The sequence below is a fragment of the Sapajus apella genome, unplaced genomic scaffold (assembly GCF_009761245.1).
Source record: "Sapajus apella isolate SASKATOON/1434 unplaced genomic scaffold, GSC_monkey_1.0 scaffold6, whole genome shotgun sequence".
NCBI lineage: Eukaryota > Metazoa > Chordata > Mammalia > Primates > Cebidae > Sapajus > Sapajus apella.
Genome location: NW_022436946.1, coordinates 40,271,576 through 40,287,897, shown reverse-complemented (window position 1 = coordinate 40,287,897; position 16,322 = coordinate 40,271,576). Strand labels below are relative to the sequence as shown.

Sequence of the window (16,322 nt, the reverse complement as noted above, 5' to 3'; positions counted from 1 at the left end):
AAATCCTATAAATGTAAGTCAGATGGAAAGCCTGAAGCAAATTAATTATTTTGTAATGATTGTGAAAATTCACAACATGAATGAAATGTTTTATGAGTTATAAACATTGTGCTTATCAGTGGCTCATTCTTCTACTTTATTTGTTTTTCCTACTTTCATTCATACCTCTTTACCTTCAGCCAACTCACACCATAGCAGCACTCATTCTTAAAGAGAGCCTCTGGACTATGGATTTCCACTTTTTTTAAAACAAGGGAACACTGAAGTAAGAATTATGTAGGTTCTCTTTAAGCAATAATATATGAGTTCAGCTGGAAACAGTGGCTCAAGCCTGTAATCCCAGCACTTTGGGAGGCCAAGGTGGCCAGATCACTTGAAGTCAGGAGTTCAAGACCAGCCTAAACTGGTCAACATGGTGAAACCCCAGCTCTATTAAAAACAGAAAAAATTAGCTGGGCATGGTGGCACATGACTATAGTCCCAGCTACTAGGGAGGCTGGGGCAGAAGGATCTGTTGAACCCCAGAGGTGGAGGGTGCAGTGAGCTGAGCTGGTGTCACACACTCCAGCCTGGACTATGGAGCAAGACTCTGTCTCAAAATAATAATAATAATAATATAATATATGAGTTCAATAGGTATTTTTTTTTCCTAAATCCGGTTAATATTTTCCTCTATCCATTTCAAAGTGTGTTGGATGTATAGGTGAAATGAAATGTATTTCTAATATATAGGTAGGTTTAATTGTTAATAGTTTGGTAACTGTTCTGTGACTAATGGGCTACCGGAAAACGAGTCTTTCTTAAGTGTTTGAATTTTCTTACTGGAATTATTTGGCAGGTTCTGGATATCCTTACCCAAGATATATCTTTTAGTCTTATGTAAAACATGATCCTTTTTGTGTAAAAAAGTTCATTTCATTTTCTTTGATTAACAAAGAGTTGGTATCGATTTTTTTTTAGATCCTTCTGAAGGAAGTAGGCCTCAAGGGAGCCCGAGGGGGAATCGAACCAAAGTGGTGTAACGAGTTGATATCCTCTTTAACCTTGTACTTTAAAAATGCAGAGAATGTATGTTTCCTGTTTAACTACCTATTTTTACTCTTTCTCTCTTTCTTTATTTCTTCCTTCTTTTCTTTCTATAAGTATTTGTTAAGCACTTACTATATCTCAAGCACTGTTCTAGTTCCTGGGATACCATAGTGAATAAAATAGATAAAAATTTCTGCCCCCACAGAATTTAGAGAAACAGACAATAAACAAAAGAACTAAGAAACATATGGTTGCGTGTCTAGTGATGAAAAGTGCTAGGAAGAAAGATAAAGCAGGGTAAAGAGTAGGAGGGTGGCAGGAGCGGAGTGTGTGGAGAGGAAGATGGCAGTTTCATACATGGTCCAGTAAGGCCTTGCTGAGATGAACTCTGGGCGAGAATCAGAAACGGGTGAAGCAAGGGATACCTGGAGGAACAGCTGGGTGGTGTGTGCCCACGCAAAACAAGCAAGGCCTCAGGGCCCATGCATGCTTGATGTGCTTAGGAGGCTGCCAGAGGCTGGTGTGTGCAACAGAGTGTCTAAGAGGTCAGAAGATGAGCTGTGGGGGGAGGAGCAGGCAGTGTTGACTGGGTAGAGCCTGTTAGTCCCAAAGGGCAAGCAACAGTGCCTGAAAGCATCCTAAGGCACAGCACAAAACCATGTTTAGCCTCTGTCCTCCAAAATCCTACAGGGTCCTGTGGTATCAGAGGCATGTGAACCAGAGCAACTCCAACTTGAATAGGAGATGCGTAAAATGAGGCTGAGACCTACTAGGCTGCGTTCCCAAATGATTAAGGCATTCTAAGTCACGGGATGAGATAGGAGGTGGACACAAGGTACAGGTTATAAGGAGCTTGCTGATAAAACAGGCTGTAGTAAATAAGTCGGCTAAAACCCACCAAAACCAAGATGGCGATGAGAGTGACCTCTGGTTGTCCTCACTGCTATACTACCATCAGCACCATGACAGTTTACAAACGCCATGACATCAGAAAGTTACCCTATATGGCCACAGAAAGGGAGGCATGAATAATCCACCTTTAGCATATAATCAAAAAATAACCATAAAAACGGGCAACCAGCAGCCCTTGGGGCTGCTCTGTCTATGGAGCAGTCATTCTTCTGTTCCTTTACTTTCCTAATAAACTTACTTTCACTTTACTCAACAAACTCGCCCTGAATTCTTCCTTGTGAGAGATTCAGGAACCCTCTCTTGGGGTCTGGATCCAGATCCCTCTCCTGTAACATTGGGAACTGGACATCTGGAGGGAGAGAGTATGTTTCTTTCCAGAGCTTGGTACTTTCAACACACCAGGTCATTGAATCCTCACTACATCCTGTAATCTTCTTATCATTATCCCCATTTTATGATTAAGAGACTGATTCAGGGAGGCCAAGTGGCTTACCCATGGTGGTATAACTTTCATGAATCAGAGCTCGGATTTGAATCTAGCAATCTAACTTTTTCCCAAACCGTCCTTAACACTGCTGCCTCACTAATTGAAAACATGACCCAAGATCAGTTGCACTTTACTATTGGGAAATTTTACTTTAAATAAAAACACAAACAAATAATATGACCTACTTTTCCAAGATCTTGCAAGGGTGGTAGGAGCTAAGCAAAAACAAAAATAAAACAAAACAAAAGAATACAGCATCTGAGTCCAGGTGTGGTGGCTCACACCTGCAATCCTAGCACTTTGGAAGGCAGAGGCAGGGGAATCACTTGAGGTCAGGAGTTCAAGACCAGCCTGGCCAACACGGTAAAACCCATCTCTCCCAAAAATACAAAAATTAGCCAGGCATGGTGGTGGTGCATGTCTGTAGTCCCAGTTACTTGGGAGGCTGAGCTGGGAGGATCACTTGAGCCAGGAAGTCAAGGCTGCTAAAAAAAATCAAGGTACTAAAAATGTCAAGGTACTCAAGTTGAGGTACTAAAAAATACTTTAAAAAATACAAAAATTAGCCAGGCATAGGGGTGGATGCCTGTAATTCCTGCTACTCGGGAGGCTAAGGCAGAAAGAATTGCTGGAGCCCGGAGTGGGGAGGTTGCAGTGAGCTGAGATCACGCCACTGCATTCCAGCCTGGGCAACAGAGTGAGATTCTGTCTCAAAAAAAAAAAAAAAAAAAAAGCAAGAAACACAAAAAAAACCCAGCATCTGAGAGTCTAGCACATGAGAGTCAACAGTGAACTCAGTGTCAGGAGCCCTAAAACCAACAGGCCCCCAGAAGAAATGTTTTACACTAACCAAAAATGGAAAACCATCTCAATGTTCACCATTGGGGAATTAATTAAACTTGTATAGCAATATGATAAAAAAAAAACTTGGTAGACGCTAAACATTTTGTATGTTTATGTTTGTTAGCACAAGAAGATAGATACCACATATTAAGTGGAAAAACACAATATGGGAAAACATTTAAAAGTGAGGTTAGATGACAATATTTGTGATATGATCTCATTTTGGAGAACCAAAGGGAAAATGCTTTAACATGCAGGATGCTTGGAATATATCTATATTTTTCTCCTCATCAGCCTCAGAATGTCCCAAATCATATACAAAAAGGTAAACACTAATTTAAGCTTCTGCATTTGTCATCGAGTTCAAGCAAATCTCCTTCGAAACTAAGACAATTATTTGTAAATTGCTGCCTGGCTGTTCCCTATGGAGTATCCCCCAAAATTTAATTTCGTGCTTTTAATCAGACTACAAAAAACCAAAGGCCTGACCTCAAAAGAAAGAGAAAATAGAAACCAAAATCCTTTATACATTACTTTTTACTTGTAACAATGTAACATCTTTGGTAAGAAATCAGTTGTTTTCCATTTATTCTATTTTTAAATTCCCACTCTTAGTACACCTATTAAAACCACTGTATTTCTAGGTACAAAAATTTAGATGAGCATTTGAAATTGCATTTTGGTAAAACAAAATGTTTACCCTACTCTCCTATATCATTTCTGAATGTGGAATATTCCTGGTAACATAATTTAGATTTATTTATTTTAATAATTAAGGTGTTTTTAAAAGAATACAAATATCTTACTTCATTATTTGTCTTCATTTAAATCTAATTTTAAGTATATCTAAGTCTACATACATTTCATAAAGATAAATAAAGAAAGGTTTGGACTGTCTCATTTGATATTGCAATTAAGTTGTTTTTAAGATTTTAAACTCACCCCCTCCTTGTATCCAGCCATTTCGTACTATTCGATGAAAAATGGAATCTTTGTAATGTAGCCTTATGCCACTTTGAGAAAACCCTGCTTTTCCTGTGCATAAGACCTGAAAATTTTTACATGTTTTGGGACACACATCACAGTATAGCTACAAAATAAAGACAAAAGGTTTCAAAGATTAAATATTTAATAGCCCAACAGTTATAGAACCTACCCCCACAGATGTATTTTTAAGAAAAAAAAAAAAAGGTCTTACCTCAAAAATCAATCTTCCAATTGGAGAAGAATCAATACAAATGTCCAAAAACACAAAATTGTGCTATGAAGATAAAGACAAAAATATAATGCAGGTCTATGTCTTAAAAGAAAGTTTTTAGAAATTACCAAAAATATAGCAGATACAATATTTTTAGTGATAAGATTTCAATAACATTACCAATGGATAATATAACAGTAAAATTAAGTGAACGACTATATTAGTTTATTTCATTTTATCAAGCTTTTACAATCCACTTCACACATTTTTATTTTTATTTTTATTACTGTATTTATTTGTTTATTTTTGAGACAGGGTCTGGCTCTGTCCCCCAGGCTGGGGTGCAGTGGCGCCATCTTGGCTCACTGCAGTCTCGACTTCCTGGGCACAAGCGATCACTTCAGCCTCCCAAGTAGCTGTGACTACAGACATGCACAGCCAGCATGCCTGGCTAATTTTTGTATTTTCGGTAGAGATGGGGTTTCACCACGTTGCCCAGGCTGGTCTTGAACTCCTGAGCTCAAGGGATCTGCCCGCCTTGGCCTCCCAAAATGCTGGAATTATAGGCATGAGCCCCGGCACCCATCCCATATTATACATCTTTAAAATCCTTCAGTAGTGAAAGCTCTGGAAAACATTAACCTATCTCACAGGAGTGAAACACATGGCCTAGATATCTACTATATCACAACTAGGGGTGTGGAAATAGCCACACCTAGTTGGGGGAAGAAAACAGACCAGGGATTCTTCTCTACTTCTCTTCTTTCCTGAGTACTTTTGGGAAAGATCCATCATGAACACCATGGATTTGGTTACTGTGTGTCCCGGATTTTCGAAGACAGCAAAGATTAGCTAACCAGAGCCAGGCCACATCTGTTCTGAGTGGGAAAATCAGGTCCCTGTATCCATAGCAGGTAATAGCACCAGAGGTCGGGAAAAGAAGGATGCTGGGCTTTCAAGTTATATTCAGTAACACTCTTCACGTGCACAGGTGCCCCCAGCTTATTTTCACTTGATATCCTTTCTGGTAGAGAAAAACATTTGTGAGACCTTGCCTAGCCCTATAAAGAGGCATTAGAAATGAAAATGCTAGTTTCAACACAATAGTATTCATTTAGGAGCCAAAGCATATTTAATGGAGTACATTTCAAATCTTGGGCACCATTCTCCTACATTAAAATGCCACCTTGGCTCATGCCTGTAATCCCAGCACTTTAGGAGGTCAAGGTGGGTGGATCACTTGAGCCCAGGAGTTTGAAACCAGCCTGGGCAACATGTTGAGATCCTGTCTTTACAAAAAAATTTAAAAATTAGCTAGACATGGTGGCATGTGTCTGTAGTCCCAGCTACTCGGGAGGCTGAGGCAGTAGGATCACCTGAGCCCAGGGAGGTTTGAGACTGCAGTGATCCATGATCGTACCACTGCATTCCAGCCTGGGTGACAGACTCTATATCAAAAAAACAAAAAGAAAGAAAAAAAAAACAAACCACCTTATTGAACAAGGTGCATAATTTATCCTGCCCTCTTTCTTAGGAATCTAGGAAATGAATGAAATTAAATGCATCATATTATTTTATGTCACTCTAACTTTTTTTTAAATTAAAAGACTGAAATAATATTGTGCTATCTGGCATCTAGCAATGAAGTATTACATTCACACTAATTATAATTAATTTGTGCCTCTCAGTGTCTGTACAAGTTCTTAATTACAAAAGAGACTAGCCTTAACTAAAGACTAGGAGGCATAATATTGTAAACTTCAGAGGCTCAGGATGATAAAGACGATATGTTGGTATTCATGGTTGACTCAGGAAATGGACTTACTATCCATCCAGACACGATTAAACTTCCCTGTGCATCAAGATATTATCTTTATGAGGTAGTCCAGAGCAGATAGTTCTGAAAATGCCAATATAAGAGTTCAAATGACTGTAACACAAGGTAATGTCCCAGTCACCTAGCAGCCAAACAGGCAAGCATATTTGTCTACCATATCGTTCTAACCAGAAGTAAACAAATCCTTGGGTTTTATTTAGCAAGAAAAGCCCACCCTCTGTGCAAAAAAAAAAAAAAAAAAAAAAAAAAAACTAAGGATTGTCTCTGGAATCGAGGTCCTCTATCCTCACTGCCTCAAATTTCAGGCTTTCATTATGTCTAGCTCATGCTGCTATAGCTGCTTTCCAATTCCCTGCTGCCAAGCTCTCCCCTTCTCCAGCCTACTTCTGCACAGACCTAAACATTTTTTCAAAAGAGCAAAGAGGGCTGGGCGCGGTGGCTCACGCTACAATCCTAGCACTTTGGGAGGCCAAGGCGGGCGGATCACGAGGTCAGGAGTTCAAGACCAGCCTGGCCAATATGGTGGAGCCCTGTCTCTACTAAAAATACAAAAATTAGCTAGGCGTGGTGGCTGGTGCCTGTAGTCCCATCTACTCCGGAGGCTAAAGCAGAAGAATTGCTTGAACCCGGGGAGGCAAAAGTTGCAGTGAGCTGAGCTTGCACCGCTGCACTCCAGCCTGGGCGACACAGCAAGACTCTGTCTCAACAACAACAACAACAAAGAGCAAGGAGGATTACATTATACTCTTCATGGAAAGCTTGGTTGGTTCAGTTTTCTTCTAGATAAAATCTAACTTCTCCGTTCAGATGCACAATAAATCATAATCTGGCCTCAAACTTTTGTTAGGATGTATTGGATTTTTTTTTTCCTAATTAAAATCTGAATACCCTTCCCATCTGGGGAACTCCTTGCAGGGTCCCACCACCTCCACTAGATCCTAAAGGGGCCAGATTCTCCCTCTCCCCATGCTGAGAGCACCAGGTTTTGGGAATATAACCTAGGCTTGCCAGCTAGGTGCTCCTGCCTGGGCTTAGGTCTCTAGGGAGTGATGATGCAGACACTGGAGTGTTTAACAGTTAATCTCGGTGAAGAAAGTGGTGTGGACAAAGGCCAGCAGTGCTGTGCCAGTTCCTTGGCCACACATCCCTGCGGTGTGACTCTGGCCACGTCTTCCTGCTGCCAGGCCTCGTTGATTCCTGCCTGTTTTCCAAAGCTGCTGTCCAGCTTTCCTGTCAATTGTGAGATAACCAGTATCCTTTCAATACACACCTTTTCTCCTTCAATCAATCAAAGGAGCTTGGTAATGCTGGCACCAAGAATCTTGACTGAAACTCATTTTCCCAGCTTCACTCCCCACCAATTGTGACCTCCTTGCTGTCCCCCTGCCATTCCCAGAGGATGTACTGCTAGACTCCTGACTCTGTGGGAATTAACCATTTGAACATTAAATTCCTCCCCGCATCCCAGAGTTTCTAGAATTTTCAAAGTGCACTGTTTTTTTTTCAATCAAACATTCACTGAGTACCTATTATGTTTCAGGTCTGTTTGAGCAGTGCTTCAACAAGGATGAATGAGACAAGGCCTTTGCCTTTGCACAGCTCAGATCACCAAGTCACTGTGGGCACAGGCTGCCATGGGCATGAAATTATTTTCTGCATGATGTAGTCGTTGCTACAACAAGGTTTCCGAACAGAACTGCAAAGTCCCTCCAAACCTATCGCCATCACATCCTGATACCTGTCTCTCACCTCTGGACCTTATGCTTCATGACTATCCTCTGCCACTAGAAACCTCCCCACTGGCACAGCCTGTCTGGGCCTGCTCTTGCCAACTATGTGTTCATGCTCTAACATGTCACCTTTCTTCAATCAACTTGCCATTCTCTTAGCTCTTGCCTAGATATTGGACAGTCTTAATTCAAATATTTTATACTCAAGATGAATGGAAGATAGGTTTGACCTTCTCTGAGGTGGCAGTCTTTATATTTTAAAATGGGTAATTCATGCATATGCATCTCTAATGGGGAGAAGAAATGTTTGCCCAGAGATGATCTCCCTGTGCAGCCCACATGCTGTGAGATACACTCGCTTTACATACTACCATATGATAACTTTTTGCAACTGGAACTGGAACAAGACTTTAAACTTAGGCTCCTACTTTTTTATAATCTCCTTCATTAGGATACCAATAATTAAGGCTGAACCAATATAAAGGGTCAAAGATTCCATGATTTTTCTTTAAAAATTAGTGTAACTTGCCTTGGTGTCTTTTAAGAATTTAGTGGAAAAATCCTCAGTGAGTGCGTCATAAAGTGCAGAGGGTTTAACATCAACTATATCCCACACCTCGTGGGCCCATTTCTGCAGATCCAATGCATCGCCCAGGAGCTGACCATTAACAAAAGATATCACAGAGGAAGAATATTCCCAGGTTTCATTTTTCAGTTCCTGTAAGGGAAACGGACAAAAAAAAAATGTAAGAAGTGGGGGGAAACTTGCTAAACTCATAAGCCAGAGCTTGGGATCAACTCTAGGTCTGAATTTGTCAACTCTTGGATTGAATCTTTTAAAAATATGTTTTTATTTTCCTTTAGAATCTTTCTCTCACAATTTAAGAACATTTTTTAAGAATCTTACATCACTAAAAGCAAATGATCTAAAAAGTAATCATAAAAATGTTACAAATGAAAAAACAATGTATCTGAGGAATGCCAGCCCCTTTAAATTATCATGCCCAGAAAGGCATTTAAAATTCAACAGCAGTTACATCTCACTCCACCTTGAGCTAAATAATTACCTCCACTCACTATATGGACTCTAGACTGACACCAAACAGTCACAACGTGTCATCCATCCTATAATTCAACAACGTATAGCCAATCACTAACCAATGTTACTTCTGTAAATCAGTGACAGTTCCTGACCAACAGCTTTCGTAGTCACCTGCTCTTCTGATTCATTCTTTTTTCTTTAAACACTTGAGCTTCTATTTTGTTCTCTGGAGCACTCCCCAAGGCAACCTGGAGGTGTGTCCCCGGGCTGCAGTCCTCAACCTTGGCCCAAATAAGCACTCTATCTTAATTTTGTTTCAGCTTTTTCCTTTTAGGTCAACACACTAATAGAAGATAAATGGTAATCTGGTAATAAAAATCATCATGAGCCTGGCATACTTGTATATGAACTTGCAAACAAAATTCAGTCTCTGTCTTCATGTCTAAAGCACACTTTACTGTGTGCATACTTGGAAAGGTTAGGGGTTCCAGGTAAGACATGGGTTTCAATGCAGAGGATTGGGAAAATGCTTTTTGCATGGGATTGGGGATAGGGTTAGGAAATGACTTATGAGGGTCAACAGGGATTTCTGAAGCACAATCAGGGGCAGTAGGGAAGAAAACTCACCTTCCTCAGCACTGTGTTTCCAGCCCCTCAAAATGCAGTATGTTAGTGTTTTCACCAACACAACCTTCTAAATCTCCAGTGGGCTTGAGGGACATCCCCTCTGAGGAGATCTGGTTTATTATTACCCAGAGCCAGCCAGGCAAACCATGAATAATTTGGAACAGGCATGCTCAAACTTTAGTGGGCAATGAGAATCACTGATTCTGAGTTCCCTCTCCTGCTCCCTGCATATTCTGATTCTAGGATGGGGCCTGAGTATTTGCACTTATTTATTTTTTCGTTTTTTGGAGATGGGGGTCTCACTATATTGCCTGGGCTGGTCCTGAATTCCTGGGCTCAAGATCCTCCTGCCTCAATCTCCCAAAGTGTTGGGATTACAGGTGTTTGAGCTACTGTAACCAGCCAGAACATGTATTTCCAACAACCTCTCAGGAAGGGCTGGCGCTGCTGTTCTAGAGCCTGCACTTGGAGAAATACTAGTTTGGAGAACAATTTACATTCAACTTGCCCACTTGCTTCATTTTCCTCTCTCAGGAGATTTAATATACTATCACTTGCTTCCTATGCCCTTGTCGAAACCTGCTTCTAGACAGGTAAGAAAATTGTTTATGCTGAACTGATAAATCACTGATAGGCCCTATGGGTCAATACTTCCTGGAGTGTTTATCAGTGATATTATATTTTACAGGACCCCAAACTTTCTTTTCTTTTTTTTTTTTGAGATGGAGTCTTGCTTTGTCGCTCAAGCTAAAGGCCAATGGTGTGATCTCAGCTTACTGAAACCTCCACCTCCTGGGTTCAAGTGATTCTCCTGCCTCAGCCTCCCAAGTAGCTGGGATTACAGGCGCCCTTCACCATGCCCGGTTATTTTTGTATTTTTAGTAGAGACGGGGTTTTGCCAGGCTGGTCTCAAACTTCTGACCTCAGTGGATCACCTGTCTCAGCCTCCCAAAATGCTGGGATTATAGGTGTGAGCCACTGCACCTGGCTGGGACCCAAAGCTTTCTAAACAGGAGAAAAAAAAATTATCGTGGCTATTTTAACTAGCTTGTTGGGAGAAATGCAGTAGAAAGTACATTTTATTTGGAGGCTAAAGATGTAAATGCCTTGCTCTGTCTCCTCTACACGTAGGGAGGCATGCTTGCCTGCCTCAAGTGAACAGCATGGACCTGATGGCTTCTAGGGCCTTCAGCACTAAGAGTATGAAGCTGCCTTGTTTGGAGCAGAGAGACCTTCCCAATGGCCCTGAAGTCATCTCCTTAGGGTGACACTACATTTTGCTGAAGCCTAAGGCCGGTTGAACCTCATGAGTTGATTCAGAGAGATCTAATGTGCTAGGGAGCACTACCGAAGACACAAGACACAATGCTTACATTGATGAAGGAAAAGAAACTGCCCTCAGAAGGAAGAAAAGGTTAAGGTGACAAACAGCCAGAGGAGGAGGGGGAGAGGAAGAAGAAAGGGAGGATAAGGAATATCACAGGTAGAAAGAAGCAGCAATGAGGAACTAGAAAGCCTCCGTCAAGACCCATGAGAAAGGCAGGAGGAAAAGAACACAAAACATTTTGAGGGAACCCAGGCTGAAAGGGGAGGGAAACTGGGGAATAGAATCCACACCAATCTCCTAGAGTCTGGTGGGAATGTAAAAGACGAGTGAGTGCAAACCACAAACCATGAGATCATAGCTTTCCTGCAGCTCTGTAGAGAGCATGACACTGGTAGGCCACATAATAAGTTTGATTATTAAGAATAAAATGTTGCCCAGGCTGGTCTTGAACTGTGCTTGGCCTTGTAAATAATAATAAAAAAATTTTTTTTAAAGTATTGTTTTATGTTACAGTGACCCATAGATCAGTTCTGCCTAGGACTATCCTACTTTTGGCACTGAAATTCCCACATCCTTGGAAACCCCTCAGTCCCAGGCAAACCAGGACCATTGGTCACCTGTGTTGTTGGAAAAATTAAAATTTATGTATATAAGCTGGGTACAGTGGCTCATGCCTGTAATCCCAACACTTTGGGAGGCTTGTTTGAAGCCAGAAGTTTGGGACCAGCCTGGGCAAAATAGCGAGACCCTGTTTCTACCAAAAAAAAAAAGAGAAAAAAAGAATATGTGTGTGTATGTGTATGCATGTGTGTGTGTGTATGTGTATGCATGTGTGTGTGTGTTTGTGTTTGTCTGGAATAGTATCTGTCATATAATAAGCATCATTATAAGTGTTTGGTTCTATCTGAATTCCAGTTAAAATGTTTTAAGGTTATAAACATGTTAATGTTAACCAATGGTATTTTTATTCAGTCTTGCACCGTTCATGCGACTGAACAGAGACTGAAGTGGTCTCATAAAGCCGCATTACCCATGATACTTAACCACAGGATCACGGGACACCCTTGTGCAATCCAGACAGAACAACTGAAACTGCTCTGGTCAAAGGAAATGAGGTTTCATTAGCCACGGGGGAGATAGGGTGGGCAGGGAAACTAGCACTGGGACTGTCTACAAGACTAGGCCACCAGGGGTGACAAGCATCCCACCCTCCGCAACATAAGATATTGCTAAGTCAGGATGCCACCTTAGTATCCTTCTTATCACATGCTCTAGGCAGCACTAACAACTGATCACATTGTCATCCAAGGGGAGAACTATCATCCTTGGACAAGCTCTGCTGGCCCTAAGGTGTGGAGTTTTCTGAGGATACAGGTAGAGGGGAGAAGGCAGAGAAAGAAGCTTCAACTAGGACAGGGTTGCCCTCCGGGAGCTCAGTGCCTGTCATCAGAGCTTCCCCAGGCAACAGTCCCATATAAGCCCCTGGCTGTCTCTGTGATGTATACCATCAACACTTTCCAGAGTTTAAGGACCAAGAGGACCAGGCCACATTAACCTGAGTGCCAGGGTATGAGAGGAAGTATAAATGATGTGCAGGGAGACAGGATAACTAACCATCCTCAGCGGTAAATGGCGCCATCGATCTTACTTTATCTCATGCTTTCCAAAGGAAAATCCTGTAAATGTTGTACTTAAAAAAAAAAAAAACAAAAAACAAAAAACAGCTTGGTAGCTGGGCGCAGTGACTCACGCTTATAATCCCAGCACTGTGGGAGCCCAAGGTGGGGGAAGTGCTTGAGCTGAGGAGTTTGAGACTAGCTTGGGCAACATGGTAAAACCCCATCTCTTAAAAGAATATAAAAATTTTAAAAAAATACAAAATTAACTGGCATTGTGGTGTGTGCCTATAATCCCAGCTACTTAGGGGGCTGAGGCAGGAGGCATGCTTGAATCCAGGAGGTTGAGGCTGCAGTGGGCCAAGATTGCTCCACGGCACTCCAGCCTGGGTAACAGAGTGAGACCCTGTCTCAGAAACAAAAAACCCAGCTTGGTAAACAATATAATTTAGGAAAGGTACATAATTTAGAGAAATAAAATCTAGTTACACTAAAATTACTCTTTCAGTTTTTCTAAAACAATGCATAAATAATTCAGGCAAAACTTGGCTTGTTGCCTATATCCCCGACACCCCAAATATCCTTTACCCTTTTTTTCTCCTGTAGATATTGATGCCATGCAAATTCTTGAAGAGGAACTAATATAGGATCTTCAAATTTGGATGGATGATTATTCTTCAGATTCTGGGTTTCAAAATAGAATTATTTTAGAGTTAGCTCTCTTTTAAAGTCAAAATCATGTCTCCCAATTTTTACAGCGTTTCCAGAAGTTTTATACAACACAGACTTAGGCCACGCAGTCTGACTGGGATACTCCTTGTTTGTTCTCAGAGGCCCTTGTGCTTCCCTCCAAGTTGCTCCCTGGGCCAGGGGGCTTATATGTATAAGTGCCTTGAAGCCAAGAACTATGTCTTAGAGGCTGGGTGCAGTGGCTCATGCCTGTAATCCCAGCACTTTGGGAAGCTGAGGTAGGTGGATCACCTGAGGTCAGGAGTTCAAGACCAGCCTGGCCAACTTGGCAAAAACCCTGTCTCTACTAAAAATACAAAAAATTAGTCAGGCATGGTAGGTGTGTGCCTGTAATACCAGCTACTTGGGAGGCTGAGGCAAGAGAACCACTTGAAACTCAGGAGGCAGAGGTTGCAGTGAGCTGAGATTATGCCACTACACTCCAGCCTGGGCACAACAGAGTGGGGCTCTATCTCAAAAAAAAAAAAAAAAGAACTATGTCTTAGTCTTCCTATATTTCCACCTGCCACAACCTCTGGCACACAGTAGCCAATCTATACATAGCAACCGAATAAACAAAGGAATAACTAAATGCGTTAACGCCAATAGCTTTGTGATCTGCTGTCTTCTCTTAGGACTAGTTTTTCCCTAAGTTAAACTCTTGCTAAACCTCAGTGGATCTACAGATACTTTAACTAAAATAGATAAATAAATAAATGTTCTTGCTTTAATTCACTGATGTATGGGGAATGACCAAAAGGATACTGTTGTGGTTATACCTCTTAGGAAAAAGTGAAGTAAACACAAAATCAGTTTAGGTTTAGATACCGATTATGTTTTAGTTTGACATGGATTGTGTGTAGGAATCAGAAAATTCTTACTGGTTAGCACTCCAGGCTTGGTTCCTGATGTTAGTTATACTTTGTCTCCCTCTAAAGCAACAGAAGGCAGGTGAGGCATTAACAGGCCCCTTTTCTGAGTGGGTCTGGGAAGTAGATGGACCAACAGGAAAAGCAACAGCCGTTGCAGGTGGCACCTTCCCTGCTGGGGACAGTGCTTGGAGGCCCTGTCTGGTCCAAAACGGGGTACTGGCCTGGCATACGTCATCAGGGGTGAGTATTCCAAGTGGATAAAACCAGGATGTGAGTGAGACCCACTTTGGGAACCCTCAGGAAGAGGGCAATGGCAATCAGGCCATTTCTTCCTGTCCTCAAGCAACAGGTGACATGTCCTGTTTCTCAGTTCCAGTGTCTTCTCAGTTTGAGGCAATACTATACCGCAGGTCGACTGCTATTTCTAACAATCTAGAATAAACTATAAATCCAACAGTTTTCAAATGAACACATCATGTCTTTTTAAAATTTAGTATTTGTTATAAAATGGACTGCATTCAAATTAAAATGTATACAATATTCTTACTCTCTACAAATCTCAATCTTTTGTGTACATATTTATGGGGTAGTGATGTCTCAATACATATAATGTATACTTATCATTAGTATATCCATCATCTCAAACATTTATTATTTCTTCATGAGGGAACACTCAACACAAATCTAAATCTTTGTCAATTAATCAGGCAGGTGGGATTGCTCATAAATGATCAGGTTAAGAATATATTCAGATATTCTTTATTAAGACAGAACTAGACGTTGGACATTGTGACCCACGTCTATAATCCCAGCACTTCTGGAAGTCGAGGCAGGAGGATTGCTGGAGTCCAGGAGAGTTGAGGACCAGCTTAGGCAACATACCCCCTCTACCAAAAAAAAAAAAAAAAACTAGCTGAATTTTCATATTGGAATATAACTACAGTAGGTAAAAGTTTAAGAAAGGGAAAACTGACATTATTAAGATAATAAAGATATTGTTTTCTCAACCTAGTGTCTTCTATAGCAGGGGCTGGAGAGGAATAATTTTTAGATTTGTAAACAGTTTTAAAAAATCAAAATAGCCGGGCGCGGTGGCTCACGCCTGTAATCCCAGCACTTTGGGAGGCCGAGGCGGGTGGATCACGAGGTCAAGAGATCTAGACCATCCTGGTCAACACGGCGAAACCCCGTCTCTACTAAAAATACAAAAAATTAGCTGGGCATGGTGGCGTGTGCCTGTAATCCCAGCTACTCAGGAGGCTGAGGCAGGAGAATTGCCTGAACCCAGGAGGCGGAGGTTGCAGTGAGCCGAGATCGCGCCATTGCACTCCAGCCTGGGTAACATGAGCGAAACTCCGTCCCCACGAAAAAAAAAAAAAAAAAAAAAAAATCAAAATAATTGTATTTCATGTTATGTGAAAATTATATGCAAGTTAAATTTTGTGTCCATAATAAAGTTTTACTGGAATGCTGTCATTCATTTCCACGCCTGTGTCTGCTTTTGAAACACAGGACAAAGCTAAATAGGTGTGACTGAGACCCTATTGCCCAGAAGGCCTAATATATTTACTGCCTGGACTTTACAGAAAAAAACTCGCCAACATTTTCATGACAATGTGGAGTCGTCAAAGACAATATGTGCCTTCAGAAAAAAAGCAAGGAAGAACGAGAAAAAAAGTCTCTGAAACTCATTAAATACATTAAGTTTGTAATTAACTTTATGTCCGTTAACTTTGGTAATAAAAGGTTGCTGATCCCATCTGCCCAAGCAACACAGACCACAATTTCTAATTTGATGATCCATGTATTATTTTCACAGACTTCTGATCACTTGTTTTATTATTTATTTATTTATTTTGAGACAGGTAGGGTCTGTCACCCAGACTGGAGTGCAATGGCATGATCTCAGCTCACTGTAAACTGCGCCCACCGGGTTCAAGCCATTCTTGTGCCTCAGACTCCTGAGCAGCTGGGATTACAAATGCCCGCCGCCATGTCCGGCTGATTTTTTGCAATTTTAGTCGAGACGGCGTTTCACCACGTTGGCCAAGCTGGTCTCGAACTCCGCCTCTG

At 41.3% G+C, this 16,322-nt stretch overlaps 1 protein-coding gene across 4 annotated transcripts in view; it reads right to left on the bottom strand.

Annotated features, from left to right (window-relative positions):
- Positions 1–16,322, bottom strand: part of PPIL6 (peptidylprolyl isomerase like 6) — a 48,210-nt gene that overhangs the window by 30,327 nt on the left and 1,561 nt on the right. For 2 of the 4 annotated variants that reach the window (XM_032275068.1, XM_032275069.1), the window contains exons 2-5: positions 13,237–13,332; positions 8,566–8,754; positions 4,470–4,532; positions 4,214–4,361 (exon numbers count right to left, since the gene is read on the bottom strand). In XM_032275068.1, coding sequence (XP_032130959.1) covers positions 4,214–4,361; positions 4,470–4,532; positions 8,566–8,754; positions 13,237–13,332 — 496 coding nt within the window. The remainder of the gene's footprint in view (positions 1–4,213; positions 4,362–4,469; positions 4,533–8,565; positions 8,755–13,236; positions 13,333–16,322) is intronic. The other 2 variants (XM_032275070.1, XM_032275071.1) reach the window with 1 other exon arrangement.